We start from the raw sequence: 17,564 nt of genomic DNA, 5'->3' as shown, positions 1-17,564 counted from the left end.
ATAGTTTTGTAAATAATAAAAAAGAGATCATTCTGAAAATTACACACTGCACCTTTAAAACAAATACACATTTTTACTTTAGTTTTCTTTAGATTTTAAGATATCCGTCTTTACAATGCACAAAAGTAAACCGATCAGAATGAGGTCATTGGTTGTTCTACCCCAGTTTTACCTTTTGATTGACATACTGACATACTTACATCACTGTGATAGGAAGCAGTTTTCTGTACATCCTATTCTCTTAAAGTGTGAAGCTGACCTACTTAAGATGTTCTGTCCGTATGAAAAGCTACAGTCCATACCTAAATAAAAGAAATGTGCCATCCATTTTCACCTTTTTTCATTCATCGAGATCCAATACTCTGACCCTGGACTGTGTCGTAATTATTGACTGTTTTTCCCCCTCACCATTTCTAAGAATGAGCAGAAAAACAATTTTAGGATAGAATAAAAGAGTAATTCACTGCATTCATACTGCATTGTGGTATACAGTGAGAAAAAAAGAAAGACAAGAGAAAAGGGAGACCAATTTCGAAAAGAATGAAAGAAATGAAATTGGTTGATGCACAAAGCTTACTGTAATACTAAATCTGACCACCAGGGTGCGCCAATGTTCTGATTCTGAAGATTAATGTAATTTTTTTTATCTTGACTAGTGATGAATGGTTGTAACTTATAAAATAAAGTTGAATAAGCTTTATTTTATAAGTTACAACCATTCATCGCAGCATCTCATTAGTCAAGATAAAAAAAATAAAAGTTGAATTGACTTGTAAATCCAAGTCAGTTTTTTATTACGGTTCATGTGTTACACAGTAATCAAATAAACTCTTACATATTGAGGATGTGGTTAACATGTCTGTTACCATTTTAATGTCAAAAGTTCAAGGAAACGCCTCCTGAACATACTATAGAGGAAAGAGGCAGTCGGGGTCACTTTCTTTACGTTTCATTGTCTTATACCTTGTGTAAACATCGAGTGAAAATATTCAGAGACTTTTCAGATAACATCAAGCCATACACCATGGTGAGTTATTGCAGATGTCTATGAAATAAAGCAAGAATAATTTGTGTGTCACAGTATTAAGGAATCACTTCATTAAATAAGTGATTAAATTGTTTAATAGTTTTACTATGACTTTATTATTTTACTTTTTACTACTAGTTACTTTATAACTGTTATTGTCATTTATTCAAACAGCTTGCTTGTTATACATAGCCTATATAGGTTATTTGAATCATTCTGCATGTTGCTTTCGAAGCTGAAAACACATTACGGTTAAATACCATACCGTATTACATTACCCTAAAATAATTTCATACTTTCAGTTGCAGTACTAAAAGTAGACGAAAACACCTTCAAGTCTTTCTGTTTTTGATGTGGGAGTTTTAAAAAATGAGTGACGCCTGTCACTACAGATAATTTAGAGAGAGAAAAGTGACATTTACACACAAATCTAAATTTATCTCACGGCTATCTTCACTTTGCTAAGCTTTGTGCAAATGCTTTTAACAAGCCAAACTTATTTTAGTGTCTTATGTTTAATATTCACAAAGTGTCTTAAAGGGATAGTCCACCCCAAAATTCAAATTCTGTCATCATTTACTCATCTTCATGTTGTTTTAAACCCTGTATGAATTTTATTCTGTTAAACATTAAAGAAGATATTTTGATAAATGAATGTAAGCACACAACTGACAGTAAAATTTGTTTATTCCAACTATGGATGTCAATGGGTACCGTCTACCCTCATTCACAACAAAAACGTGTCAAAATATCTTTAAGTTCATATAAAAACCTAGATTTTTTGTGAAATTGTTAGCTTAGCTTTCTTTTAAATGATTGTCACCATCTGGGTTTTTTCTATCTGGGGTTTCAATCGAAACGTGAAGTGAATCTTTTCAAAATTCACAACGAAATGCGAATTAGGTTTGTTTCCATCAAGTGGTTAGAGCGAATGACAGTGGTTTTGGTAACCTAGTAACCAACAGTAAATAAAACAAGGCACGCTTAGAAAATGGAGATAGGACTGCATTAAGTTACGATTGGGCAAGTTATACATTTACTAGCAGTGAAGCTTGTAATTGTCAAACTGAATGATGTGCGCAGAAAAAGAAATGCAGACTTTTTTGATGCAGGCACTAACAGCAAGGGCAGTACCATGACATTGAGCCCCATATATTGTAATGACAACGACAGCTGATACAGCTAGATGATCAGACACATGGGTTTAATATTTGCCAAATTTATTCAAATCTCCCATTATGCTGGGTACACACCAAAATATTTTTTACATCTTTTAAGATTTTTAAAATGTGATAGACCACAAACATGAGGATAAAAATCCGAGATTTAACCATTTTTCTCCGATAGTGTGTGGTGTGCCATGATGTGTCAAAGACAACACAACACAGATTTTAAACCAGAGTCTCGACTGTGAACACCGTAAATCTCACAGAGATCTTGCGATGTCTCTCGCGGCCAAACGTGACTTCACAGTAAACAAATATGTTAACGACAGGTATAAAGAAAAGACATAAAATGTGCTTTTGAACATCTCTGATGTCAGTGTTGGGGAAAGTTACTTTTTAAAAGTAATGCATTACAATATTAAGTAACTCCCAAAAAAAGTAACTAATTGCGTTACTTAGTTACTTTTCATGGAAAGTAATGCTTACGTTACTTTTGTGTTACTTTTTCTTGGCTGAGGCTTGATCTCTTTCAGGCCTTGCAGGTGTTTTTTATGACTGAGAAGTTCTGCATTCAGAAATTGCATATTTTATCACAAAAATGTTGAGCTCTTGCCTGCCATCTCAGTTTCTGACTCAAACTGTTCCCAGACAGGCGTGCACAATGTGACTACGTTTAGTTTAATTCAGTACATAATTTTTTATTAATTAAATTAAAAAAGTAACTTGCGATACTTTTTTGAAAAAGTAACTAAAATATTAATGTGTATAATATACATATTATTTAAAAAGTAATTCATTACTTTACTCGTTACTTCAGAAAAGTAATATCATTACGTAATGCACGTTACTTGTAATACGTTACCCCAACACTGTCTGATGTCTATCTCAGTTTGGACTGTGCCTGCTGTACCATAACTGTAGTTCTTATGATTTCGTCTTCCATCATCTTGCTTTCTGATTGGATATTGTTTCGTTTCACTTGATAATCTCAAGAGCGTGCGCGGGTTTGTCCTCAGGGTCCCCCCCACACACATCAGGATTTCTGTTCGTAAATATTAAACATGTTTATTATTTATGATTTGCGATCGGGGCGGCTCCGACGTTTTTCCGATCAGGTTCAGACACTCTTAACACACTACACACCAAAGAAAAATCTGAAAAAAATAATAATTGTAGAATCATCAAGATAATTGGGACACAGCTAAGATTGTCGGAAGGGGGAAAATCTGGCCAAAATCAGCATGATTATCTTTTGGTGTGTACCCAGCATTATTCACATTTACTCTTCATCGCATAAGTCGAAAACCACCTAAAAGCGAGTGTAAAACATTTTTTTTTGGCATTATTTTTGTTCGAAATTTGGGTTTCTCTTTTCTTGGTCTACAACAAACACACGAATTGTAGGCAACGGTTTACTTCCTGGGATTGGTGATGTAGTAAAGGCCGACATTATTTATAATTCCTCACAGCCTGTAAGTTAACTTCTGTTAGCATTGCATTCTGAGCGAATCTGTAAGGAGCGTCACATTTCTGGCTGACATCAGAGGAAATCAGCCCAATCACAACATACAGATTAGTTGGCCAATCACGGACACAGAGCTTTTCAAATCCGTGTGTTTCAGGGAGAGTGAAATCTGGAGCTACAAAAATGTACGGTATGTGGAAAATAATGTGTTTTTTAACCATAAACCATGCAAACACATTGTATTATACTAAATACACAAAATTACGTAGTTTTTTAGCAATGAAATAGGTGCACTTTAAATAATAAACAAGGTATCTAAATTTTTATTCAACATTAAAAATGATTAATCATTATTAACCCTGGAAGTCCGTCTTATTTAGTTATACCCACTTCCTGACATCTAATTCATATTATAAAACGGGCAGTTCTCGTCCTTCATTCTGAATGGTTGAAAGGCGTTCTAAGCCGTGATAAAATAGAGGGTATGCATATGACATCACCGTTGGGCGAGAGGGACTGCGGTTACGCCCACACTGTTAACCCAGAAATTGTCTTTACATAAACAATCAAGTATACATCACTTAATATTTTCTATTTTGAAACCAAAGCTTAAAAAGTGTAGTTGATTTAACTTTTAAGCTTACAAAATCCATTAAACTAAAACATTCAAGTAAAATGAACTTAAAATTATTAGTTCATGTTGTGAGGGAATACCCATAATCCTTTGCGCCTGAATATTTTGATTATTTTCTTCTTTTTCACAGAATAAGAACTGATAAGAACTTTCTCTACTCAAATATTTGTTAATAAAATGTCATATAGGTTCAAGCTCTTATATTATTGATGTTGTTTTGTTGTAAATTATAATTTTGTGAAGTCACCGTTCAGGTGATCAGTGTTTCCTGTTCAGAACATTTTATTGTATCTCTTTCCACAGTACTGACAATGTATGTCAAAAACACAATTTTGTGTGTTTTTCTTTGGAGAATCACGTTTATTCAATGACTGACTTATAGTCAGTCATTAACTTTGTGTTATAATACTATTTATAACATCAAAAGTAATATAAATTGATAAAAACTATAGTTATATGCAACGGGTTTCCTCACAAATTTCTAGTAATGTCAACTAATCCGGGTTAAGAGTGCAGTAATATTGGAAGAAATTAAAACATTAAGTACATTAAACTTAAAATTAATTGTTATTTCAACCAGGCAAAATTAACTTTTTTAGGGCAACGAGTTTCCGTAAATTTTTTAAGTTCAATTAACCTGTATGGGCTTAGTGGCAAAAGACAGCGCGGCAGCATTTGAGTACAGTGTGACATCGGCAAAAACACAGTGAAAATGCGTCGAAATGGGAAAAAGCTGTTGTGCGATAGATTGTACTAACAGATTAACAAGAATTCGGAGCTATTCTTTTACAGACTCCCAAAAAAAACACAGAAGGGAGAAGTAAATTGATCGTTCATGCCAACGTCCACCACATGTGTGTTGATAAGTTGCTAAGGTCACTATCAAGCAGAGGATTTACTTTCTACTTAAAAGTATTTTTTAAGTATTTGTATTTTATCCGTGTATTTCTTTGAAAAACATACATTCCAAAGCATATTATCATAATTTTTACTCTATTACATTTCATAAATACACCTGTTTGTCTTACATTTAATATTTAAGTACATTAACATACTTTTACTCAAGTATAAGTACGCAATTTTAATGTTATTAGGTTTTAAATAAATTTTAATATGTAATATTAAAGAATACACAGTATAGAATGTAGTGAAGTAAAATTTTTCCCAATACAAACAACACAATAAAGCACGAATGCTTGGAAAATGTAACTAATGTAACTAACTATTGTCCACCTATCAAGTCCAACTAAGTTTAATTTAAGCTGATAATAGTCAGTTTTACTGACATTTTCGCAGCAGAAAACCAGCCATTTTGTTGCACGTTTTGCCACTCAACCGGGGGGGGGGGGGCTCACGCGTGGTCACGTGGAAAAGTAACGTCAATGCATACCCTCTATACCACGGTAACGCCACGGTTCAGTATCACTGCGCCACTGCTGCGTACTGATTTATAAAAATAAACCCCACAGTCTTTAATCATATTTTTTATTTGTCTACAATTGCACAATTAATGGCGATATTCAGATCAATGTCAATAAATGAAGAGTTTCGTTGCAAAACGAGATAACCACTGTTTTGTTAATTGTTAATTAATTTCAATTCAACTGCAGTTGGTTTGTTTTGATTTAAACCTTCATAACTTAAAAAATACACCTAAATAGCACCATAAAACAAAATAATAACACAATAACATAATAATAAACATGTTTTGACAAAAATGTTAAAAAATGGATTTATCTCGTTTTGCAACGTAACTCTTCAAATATTGTTGAGTCATCTAATCAATAAATAGAAAACGTTCCCTGAGGAGTTTCTACCTCAAATTCATATTTCCGCTATTATCCAGTAGATGGTGATCTTACCCAACTTAAACGATGCATTCACTCAAAACTAAAACACTGTGTGTAAGTTTTGATCAGGTTTTGAATCTGACATCTTACAAAAGTTATTTACAAAAATGGAATTATCTCCGCTTTTAGCTGAAAATTTGAGAGGTGATAAAAGAACAAATGAAGGTAGGATGAAACGTTTTTTTTTTTTTAAGCAGAGGGTCTGTTCTTTTATTTGATATTTTATGTTTATTATGTTTAAATGCTAAAGTATAAATTAGATGAATGTTGATTTATGAAAATAAACACCACAGTCTTTAATCATATTTTTATTGTGTCTTTGCTGTGTCTGTGTTGGTTGGGAACTAAGCTCTGTTATAGCCACACTTGAACTACTTTGTTTTGCGGAAGACTAATATTTGTACTAATATAATTACTTATAATAACTAATAACTTATTTGTGTTTTATTTTATGAAATCCTGCTATGCATATGAAGTAACCGTTTTATAAAAGCAATAAGCCCCGCAAAGAAGTGGGGTTACAGTGTATTTTTTAACAGCTAAGGGGGTTTCCGCTTCGCGTAGTGCCTAAAAACGCCCCTTAGCTGTTATAAAATGCACTGGTAACCCACTGCTTCTTGCTTTAACATAAGAAATATTTTAACCAGTTTTAGTAACAGCAAGCTGCAGGTTTCACTCTATTATTTTTCTTATTAATCTATTGTAACATATAAACATTTGGCCAAGCAGTTACAGTGGCAAAAAATGTCTGAAACAACTTTAAAAACAAACAAAATCTGGAAATTAACAAAACATTTATGAAAGCATTTTCAACATAAACCATAAATATTAAAGTGTCTTGTGAAACCTTGGCAAGCAGTTTCCTTACTGAAACAACAGCTAACCAAACCGTGGTTCCTGTGTACTGACCAAAAACATGCATTGCTCCTGTAGTCCAACTTGTAAAGCTGCAGTGCAAAAAGGGTTTGATTCCAGGAAACATGTGTTTATACTTTTGCACTGTAAGCCACTTTAGATAAAGCACCTGCCAAATTCACAAATGTAACTATGAATTTTTCTCTCTTTTAGTGTAACTCTAGCACATTGGCAAACCACACGGCTGAAACGTTGAAACAGTTCGAGCGCGTGGCCTACATGATTGTGTTTCCAATGGGCCTTATCTTCAACATCACAGCGCTCTGCATCTTCAGTCGCATCAAACATTGGACTGACACGCACATCTACATGCTCAACCTACTCATCGCAGACTTGCTTGTCATTATTTTTCTGCCTTTCAGAATAATGGAGACGTATGGTTTGCTCAAAATAAACACATTCTGTACGTTCCTGCTGTGCACCCATTACTCCAACATGTACTGCAGTATATTTACCATTACAGCCATCAGCGCGCAGCGATTCACGGTCCTCAAGTTTCCATTTCTAGCGAAGGCCGAAGTTAAGAAACGCAAGACGATCGCTGCCTCGGTGTGTGTTTTCATATGGACGATAATCACGATCATCTGTGCGATATTTCATCGGAACCTCCTCCCGGACCACTTAGAATCCTGCTACGACATAAAGTTCAGCGATAAGCTTGAGAAAAATTTTATTATTGTTTTAGAAACAGTCGGATATCTTATTCCAATGGTCATCAACGTGTTGTGCTCCACACAAACGATTTACATCCTGGTGAAATCTGTTCAAAACGTCGAGGAGAGCGAAGGGGTGAAAAGGAAAACCGTAGCTGCTGTGATCTCTGCTAATCTGTTCACGTTTATTTTTTGCTTCACACCCGTTCACGTTGGCCTTTTGTTGCAATATTTATCGGAAGAATGCAGTAATGATGCATTGCACGTGTTTGTTGACGTCGCCGAGTGGATAGCCACAACCAACTGCTGTATGGATTCAATTGGATATTACTTTCTGCTGAAAAGAGTTATAAGAAACCATCCGGAGTCATGCACATAATAATTCATGGTCGATAATGTCTCTGTTTATTTAGCCTTATTATCATGGATGAAATACGTTACATTTATTCAATAGTGTGTTCCTCTGGCTCAAATGTTAGTGAATTATGTTAGCACCGCAAAGGTCATGGGTTTGACTGACATACTGATAAAAAGTATACTGTATTTAAGTGCGCTGAATAAAAGTCAAGCACATGCACTACATAGACAAAAAGTCTTTTTCTTTCTTTTCTTCATGTAGGTTAGCTTGTTTTTTTAATATGCACGCTGAAGCCCTTCACCTGAGATTAGGTAGTTGCAGACATTGGATGAGTTCAGTTATACATGTTAATAACGAAATTGTTATTTCAAAGTATATGACTGAATTGAGCTTTTCAATTTAATGTATGTCTGATAAGAAGAATGGGGGGGGGGGGTTTGCACAGCCAATGAGTGCGTTTACATGCACAGTGATATGATTTCAGTATAAAACATTTTAAATAAAAAGGCATTATTTTATATTGTGACATATAATTTTGATCATGATAATATATATTATAATGTTCACCTGCCTAATCTCAGAAATCTCAGAAAAGTCATCAGTTTGTATATAATAATCCTTGCTGAAAATATGCAGATTTTGTAATTTATTCCCAGTTGTGTTTTTAGAAAATGTAATAGTACGGCGCAAGTTCATGGACTGAACAGCGATGAATCAAAGCAAATGTGCAAGGAGATGTAATGAGTTTGGCTGTTGGATGCTTTGGAAGTTCTTCTTAAGCAAAGATTAAATAATGATCAGAACTTAGAACAGTGAGCAATGTTTGTGTTGTTTTTGAGTCCCAAGTATTTTAAGAGTTTGACTTCTTTCATTGCTTGATTTAAGTGCATTAGCAGTTTTTAAATGTTATTGATTATTTAAGTGTTGAAAGTGTAATAAAATGACAATAAAAGACTTTTTATATAGTGAAGTTTTTTATTTGATTTTTCATATTGCACCTCCTTCATGTTTTGTGATGTTATAGATGAATAACAGTTGAGTATTCATGATAAAAACTGATATTTATTATTTACAAAACTGAAATTATGTTTTATTTATATTTTATTATATATTTATATTTATATATAACAGTTCTTTCTGGTTCTCGAATCTGATTAGCTAAGAGCTATGCGATGTTGTACTGATAACGGCACAGTAACCGCTTCACCTTTCGTATCATTCCGCCACCTACTCGTCATTTTAGTTTTAGTGAATGAATGGAGGTTCTTATTAGGCTCATCTCTGACAGCACAAACGCGCTGTTTTTAAACACTCTCTGTGTGTCTCATTAGTTCACTAGCTCGTGAATCAGTCTGTGAATTGGAAGTACTTATCCCGTCAAAGATCAGCGCTCTTGGATGTAACTTTAAACTTAAGTGGAGTATTGTCACATCGTGTGGACGATTAACACTTTGAACAATTGATAATTTATTTTATCGTGACGTGACTATTAAAACACGTTATGAGATATTGCCACTGATATATTTATAAGCAGCATGCAAAAACATCTGTGACACTCATGAAAATCTGTTTTATACAGTACTGACAAGAACAAAGCCTAATAATAAGCGAGTGCTCGTATCGCGTTAAGAATAAATGGGAAAGCAACGTTATATAAATATAGTTTTATTAACTTTTACCTCGCTCCAAAACAATAACAACACAAAATATGAATAAGAAAACAAGTAATAGTTTCATGACACCAAATACTGCTGATTTGATCTCAATTTTGACCATCAAACACAGACCGTGGGCCAACACCAGAGCCAGGGAATCCCTGTCACAGATGTAGCCCAGATAGGCGGTGGTCAGCGAGGCGAGTGAACCCTGACGTCCGCTCATTGCTCTGGATCTCGAGTACCGAACTTTGCTAAGCAGACGTCCAAACTGGCGCTATCTTTACTTATCGACTGCAGATTTGAATATTATACATATATTCTCGGCTTAACTAATCTTAAAACTACACTTTGTGACCAAGAAATTGTTATATTTAAAAATGGCGAATCCATCCATTGAGTTATTATGAGATTCAAAGCAGCCGAAAGTGTTACCTGTCATTCTGGCCTTCAAATCCGTGGCGGAAGAAAGTAGTTCCCAAACAAAGAGGCTTTTAAAATAACTCCGTTGTTGTTTTCCTGTTTTCGTTTTTTAAACGTGTGCCGTCAAACTGTTGTATAAAAGCAATATCGCTCTCGGAGTGATACGGCCTCGTGCCTCTGGCCTAATCACAGCCGTGATGATATAGAGCTATATCACACTCCTACTCGAGCGATATTGCTTAAATATATATATACTTTTAATTAATTGTAACTTACCTTATAAGTTATATATTTAAATGTGTATATATATATATATATATATATATATACACACACACACATTTAAATATATAACTTATAAGGTAAGTTACAATTAATTAAAAGTAGGCTATAATTATATATATATATAATTATTAATATATACATTTAAATATATAACTTATAAGGTAAGTTACAATTAATTAAAAGTAGGCTATAATTAATATATATATATATAATTATTAAAATATACATTTAAATATATAACTTATAAGGTAAGTTACAATTAATTAAAGTAGGCTATAATTAATATATATATATATATAATTATTAATATATACATTTAAATATATAACTTATAAGGTAAGTTACAATTAATTAAAAGTAGGCTATATAATTACAGTGGCCGCTGGTGACTGCTCTTCCGAGGGGTGCAAATTTAAATAGTGTTCGGAGTCTCTTGTGTCGCTGGTGTTCTCAAAATATGTGTTTGTTGCGTTATGTGAACCATGTGCATCACGTGTTTTGTCAAAACCGTTTATGATAAAAGAGACGCTCATGTTCCCAAAATACACGCAAATATGCTAATTTTCCAGCTCCCATAGAGTTAAACATTTGTTTTTTACAGTTTTGGAAACCATTAAGCTGATCTCCAGGTCTGGCACTAACACTTTTAGCATAGCTTAGCATAATCCATTGAATCTGATTAGACCATTAGCATTGCGCTAAAAAATAACCAAAGAGTTTGATATTTTTCCTATTTAAAACTTGACTCTTCTGTAGTTACATCGTGTACTACGACCGACGGAAAATTAAAAGTTGTGATTTTCTAGGCAGATATGGCTAGTAGGAACTCTTATTCTGGTGTAATAATCAAGGACTTTGCTGCCGTAACATGGCTGCAGGAGGCGCAATGATATTACGCAGTGCCCGAAAATAGTCCCCTTGTTTACTTTCAATAGCAGGGGACTATTTTCATGCACTGCTAATATCCATTTTCAAAAAAATTGGAATGTCCCTTTAACACTAAACTCTGATTTTGCATGAGATTATGGGAGTATCTGTAAAACGCGAGCGTCTTTTTTTACCATAAACCTTTTAGACACGTCTGCAGCAGGCACTTATTTTGACAAGACATGTGATGCACACAGGATCTCTCCACGCGCAGAACACATATTTTGAAATTACAAAACACACACATGACGGCCTACATACATGTTGCGACCCACTTTGCATTGTGCCGATGACGTAGCATCCTCGAAATTCTGGCTTCCGAGGATCCTTCCTTGACATTGAGAAACACCTCTTGATTAGGATCTCGAGAGCCAGATTTGAGAACCTCTATTTTAGAGTATCCTCAGTCAGACTTCAGCATACTGTAAGTACTCTGACATCAAATAAAACTGCAGCAGTTGCACTCTCAGACACATGCGCTTCCTGGAAGTCACACCTGAACTTGTCCACAACCCCCACTGATCAAATTCAGATAAACTTAAAATTATGCTACAGGATTTAACTATATTTGTTTAAAACAACAATATATAATGCAATTTCAGTTGAACTTCTACCCTGCACATTCCTCAGTTATGTATACATGTACATTTGTTTAAAACATCCTTGTGCTGTGTGTAAGCTAGTGTGCAATAACATCATACTATTGTAAAGACAAATATACTGACCCGAGAAAACATTTAGGTGAGATAAATAAAAAAGTAGTGTCTAAACATCCCCCCGCCACACACACACTTCATTTCCAGGCCTTGACTACCACAGGAGCCACACTAGCTGCATCTGAGCCCATGACTACATCAAGTCAAGTTAGTTTTGATTATAAAACTTGGAAATGTATATATGATCTATGGTATTGTAGGTTAACCAGCAAATACCAAAATGTGTTTATACTGTAGCTACTGTAGCTAGCTAGCTAGCCAGTACATCAGATATTTAAATGTATGCTAACACTATTTTTTGACAATTTTTTGAGGCTAGGTATCGTTTAGCTAACTCAAACTGTGATCATTTTATTCTACATTCTGCGTTATCATACAGAATTACTGCACCACCCAAAAGTTTGGACACATTACTACTTTTAATGTTTATTTTTTAAGTATCTTATGTTTATCAAGCCTGCATTTATTTGAATGATTTCTGAAGATGTTTTGATCAAATAAGCAAGTTTAATGGTTTTATTTGCTCCAACCATAGACAAAAACATTTTATCATTTCATCTACTTATTCATACTACATACATCTTCTACTTTATCATTTCATCTACTTATTCATACTACATACATCTTCTACTTTATCCTTTCATCTACTTTCATCTACTTCCTAACAGAAAACCATAGTGTACTAGATGTCATGTTAGTGCTGTCTGACCTCTGGTGGTCATCTTGTGTATTGCACTTTGCTACCTTTGCAGTTTCGAGACCAGCCAGTCAGTGTCATACAAACAACAGCCATATATAAAGCATGTGTGCACAAGGATTCTGTATTATAATCTGAACTGAATACTATGTTAGTTATTTTATTTTATTTTATTTTTTATTATAATTTTATTTTATTTATTTTAATTTATGTTATTTTGCATTTTATTTTATTTTATTTTATTTTATTTTATTTTATTTATAAATTCTTCGAAGCACTGACAAAGGGCTTCATCATACAATTGGTTATGATTTTTCCTACAGTAACCATTTTCAACAAAATAATTAGACATATATTACTACAACAATAAAATTATAATATTAACAATGAGTAATTTGAGTAATTTATTTTATTTTATTTTATTATTAATTTTCTTTGATTTATTTTCATTTATTTTCATTTATGTTCTTTTTATTATTTTATTTTATTTTATTTATTTTCATTTATGTTATTTTTATTTTATAATTTATTTTATTTTATTTTATTTTTTTGTTTTTTTATAAATTCTTCAAAGCCCTGACAAGGGCTTCATCATACAATTGGTTATGATTTTTCCTACAGTAACCCTTTTCGACAAAATAATTAGACATATATTAATACAACAATAAAATTATAATATTAACAATGAGTAGTTTGAGTAATTTATTTTATTTTATTGTTTATTTTATTTATTTTCATTTATGTTATTTTTATTTTCATTTATTTTATTTTCATTTATTTTATTTTCATTTATTTTATTTTCATTTATTTTCATTTATTTTCATTTATTTTATTTTATTTTATTTTATTTTATTTTATTTTATTTTATTTTATTTTATTTTATTTTATTTTATTTTATTTTATTTTATTTTATTTTATTTATTTTATTTTTATAAATTGACAAAGAGCTTTATATAATTGGTTATGATTTTTTCCTACAATAATCATTTTCGACAAAATAATAAGACATATATTGGTACAACAATAAAATTATAATATTAACAACGAGCAATACGAAAAAAGAAAGTATCCACGATTTTAGTGATAATATTTAGTTAAGGGGGAGGGTCTTCATCTTCTTAAAGTATGTGATCATAGGTTGCCAGGTGTGAACTTTTTGGAAAGATCCTTTAATGAAATCATCTTTAGTCAAGATAAATAATAGTAAGTTGAAATGACTTGTAAATCTGAGTTGATTCAACAAAAAATTTTAAGGCAGCAAAGTATTTTTATTTCTCCTGAGAAAAAAAACTTTCTCACAAATGTCTATATTCAGAAGAGATCTCAACAATGTCCCAAACTGAGCTCAGATTTGCCAAGTCTGAATTCAAAAGTCAATACTATTATTTCAGTATATCGTAATTTCTCATTAATTTGACCCAAATCTAGATGATTTTATCTGTACAGTCTACTATACATTATTGTACGCAATTGCTTTATTTGTTTCTGTTTATGTTCTCCTAAACCAGTGGTTCTCAAACTTTTCAGCATGTGCCCCTCTTTGCATCTCTTCATGCCCCCCCATAAAACATTCTCAAACTTAAAGGTATAGCGCAGGATGTTCTCGAATTTTAGAAAAGAACCGCCTTCTCCACTTTTTAAAAAAAAATGCAATTGCACAACACTCTTGATAGACAACTAGGAGGACCAATAGTCTTGATGATCCACCCGGAAATAGAAAATCCTCCGCAATACCTTTAAAATTTGAATAAAACATTAAATGATAAAATGTAGTGCTGTTGGTTAGTAGCCTTGTTTTTCTGTGGTTTAATGACACAGAATTTATGATAAATTTATGTATTTTATAAAACGTCGTAAAACTGCAGCCCTTCTGGCACCATCCAGTTTGGGAAGCACTGTCCTAAGCAATTTTAGGAAAAACCAACAAACAAGAACTCCATTAAATCTGCTGAGCTATGAAAGAGCAATCTGCGAGCAATGACATTTTACTCTGGGTTGTTTCTAAGCTTTCATCGTAGTACTACTGTATTATTTAGTAAGTACTGTCATCAAAGTGTAGGCCTACCTATATAGTTTTGTGCTTTTTCTGTAAGACAGCATTGAGAAGCAGGTATCTGTAGTTGTGAAAACAAAATCCAATTTTAAACTATTTTAACCAAACGATTCAGCCTGAAAACATAATGAATGTAAATGACATGGTAGGCTGTATGTAATTCAACTTTTTGTATGCAATTATTTTTATTAAAACTCATTTAAAGAGCACAAGTCAAAATGAACTATATTTTTGCAAACTGCCTGACGTGTGGATGTGTCTAATTAACTTCAAGTAATGACCCTTCAAAACAACATCACACTATAGTCTTCAGCTATTGCTGAGATGTTGCTATGGTGACGGAGATCTCCATAGCAACAGAGAGATGCTCTTTGAAATAATAATCATGCGTTCTGAGTAGCGCCATCTACTGGCCAGCGCCGTGCAAGTGCAGAGACCCATAATAAAAACATAATGGAAGTAAAGGCTGTAGTATTTTGTGAATGTAGTCACAGCTAAATGGCTTTTGTTAGTGTCTTTTTCTACAAGTCCCTCAGGTCTGGTGCTTTTTGCTCAATCTGGCCAAATCCCAGGGGTGGTCTTTGTAATAAGTGCAGGGTGACCTGCATACACTCTTAGGTTCGGAAGCAATGTCATGGTTCTCCAAAGAACCTTTTAAGTCAAAGGTCGGTAAGTTACCTTTATATAGAATGCCCATGCAGGTGTTGCACATGATCCAGACCCCTTGCCTTTTGTGATGCCTGATCAAGCCCTTTTTTAAAGTTAACCATGGCTTTATATTTATAATAAAGCTGTAAAACCGTAGTTTTACTGCAAAAAAGCATAGTTATGTTATTTTGGGGTAGCACTGATGCTGGTGGATTCGCCCTGGGGTCTGTTGCTATCTGGGACAGCAAGAAGGTCCCCGGTTTGGCTGGGTCAGAAGGTATTTCTGTGTTTGCATATTCTCCCTGTGACAGCGTGGGTTGACTCTGGGTACTCACAGACTAAAAACATGCAGGTTAGATGAATTGGAGATGTCAAAATGGCCCTTCCCCAATGTATGTGTATAGATTAAATTATTTTTAACCATTTGCCATGAAATACAGTAGCCACATATCCTGGAATGGTGTTAAAGGGATAGTTCACTTAAAAAATGAAAATTCTGTCGTCATTTTCTCATCCTCGTGTTGTCATAAATCTGTAAGAATTTGTTTTGATAAATGATGGTAAGCACACAGCATTGACTCCATAGTAGGAAAACAAAAATTATGGAGGTATAGTGATAAATGATGAGGAAAATATTTTAATAAATGGTAAGCACACAGTTGATAGTACCCATTGAATTGTATTTGTTTTTCCTACTATGGAAGTCAATGGTTACAATCTGCTGTGTGTTACCATCATTTATTAAAAAAATCTTCTTTTGTGTTCATAAAATACATTCATACAGATTCATGAGAACATGACAATTTTTGGGTGAACTATCTCTTTAAGGGAAATAAATAAGCTATTTTGATAAGTTAAGAAAAAATTATGTTTTCATAACTTGTTATGTGGCTTGTGATTGATCTCATCATTAACAATGTATAATATTCAGCCTGATCTTACAAGAAAGCGTACATGTTTTAAGAGTTGGCTAATTCGTATCAATTCATATGAAGTTAATTGTGCAAAATCGTACGATTCTCATGAAAACAACAACAACGAAACCGAACCCCTAACCCCCACGTCACAGGGGTTAAAGGAATAGTCTACTCATTTTCAATATTAAACTATGTTATTACCTTAACGAAGAATTGTTGATACATCCATCTATCATCTTAGTGCGTGCACGTAAGCGCTGGAGCGCGCTGCGACGCTTCGATAGCATTTAGCTTAGCCCCATTCATTCAATTGTACCATTTAGAGATAAAGTTAGAAGTGACCAAACACATCAACGTTTTTCCTATTTAAGACGAGTAGTTATACGAGCAAGTTTGGTGGTACAAAATAAAACGTAGCGCTTTTCTAAGCGGATTTAAAAGAGTAACTATATTGTATGGCGTAATAGCACTTTTGTGAGTACTTCGACTCGGCGCAGTAACACCCTCCCTCTCCCATTATGAGAGTGAGAAGGGGAGCGGACTTTTCAGGCAAGTCGAAGCACTCCCAAAAGTGCTATCACGCCACAAAACACAGTTCCTCTTTTAAATCCGCTTAGAAAAGCGCTATGTTTTATTTTTTACCACCAAACTTGCTCGTATAACTACTCGTCTTAAATTGGAAAAACGTTGATGTGTTTGGTCACTTCTAACTTTATCTCTAAATGGCACCATTGAATGAATGGGGCCAAGCCAAATGCCATCGAAGCGTCGCAGCGCGCTCCAGGGCCCACGCGCACGCACACAGACGACAGAGGGATGTATCAACAATTCTTAGTTAAGGTAATAACATAGTTTAATATTGAAAATGAGTAGACTATTCCTTTAAGGCAAATTGTACAAATAATTACGAATGTGGTCGTATGAATTAATACAAATTTGCGATTCGTAAAATATGTATGAATTCTAATGAGATAGCGTTGATAATATTATGTGACAAATTTTAAAAGACAATAAGCGATGAATTCACATACAGTATAAGACAACATTTACTGTAGGGCTCTATCATTCATGCGCAATGCAGCGCAAGTGTCTTTTGCTAGTTTCAACCCGGCGCAATATCATTTTCACATTTAGTGCCACGTTGTTTAAATAGCAAATGCATTTGCGCCCATGGG

General features: G+C 33.7%; 1 protein-coding gene across 1 annotated transcript; it reads left to right on the top strand.

Annotated features, from left to right (window-relative positions):
• The first annotated feature begins 829 nt into the window (after positions 1-829).
• Positions 830-8,961, top strand: LOC129441643 (G-protein coupled receptor 55). Its single transcript, XM_055201305.2, has 2 exons — positions 830-1,027; positions 7,211-8,961. The coding sequence occupies exons 1-2, from the start codon at positions 1,025-1,027 to the stop codon at positions 8,087-8,089; spliced, it is 882 nt and encodes a 293-aa protein (XP_055057280.2). The 5' UTR covers positions 830-1,024; the 3' UTR covers positions 8,090-8,961.
• Positions 8,962-17,564: the final 8,603 nt, after the last annotated feature.

Source organism: Misgurnus anguillicaudatus, chromosome 2, assembly GCF_027580225.2.
Source record: "Misgurnus anguillicaudatus chromosome 2, ASM2758022v2, whole genome shotgun sequence".
NCBI classification, from domain to species: domain Eukaryota; kingdom Metazoa; phylum Chordata; class Actinopteri; order Cypriniformes; family Cobitidae; genus Misgurnus; species Misgurnus anguillicaudatus.
Note: the sequence above shows the minus strand (reverse complement) of the source record. Positions and strands in the feature narration are given on the sequence as shown.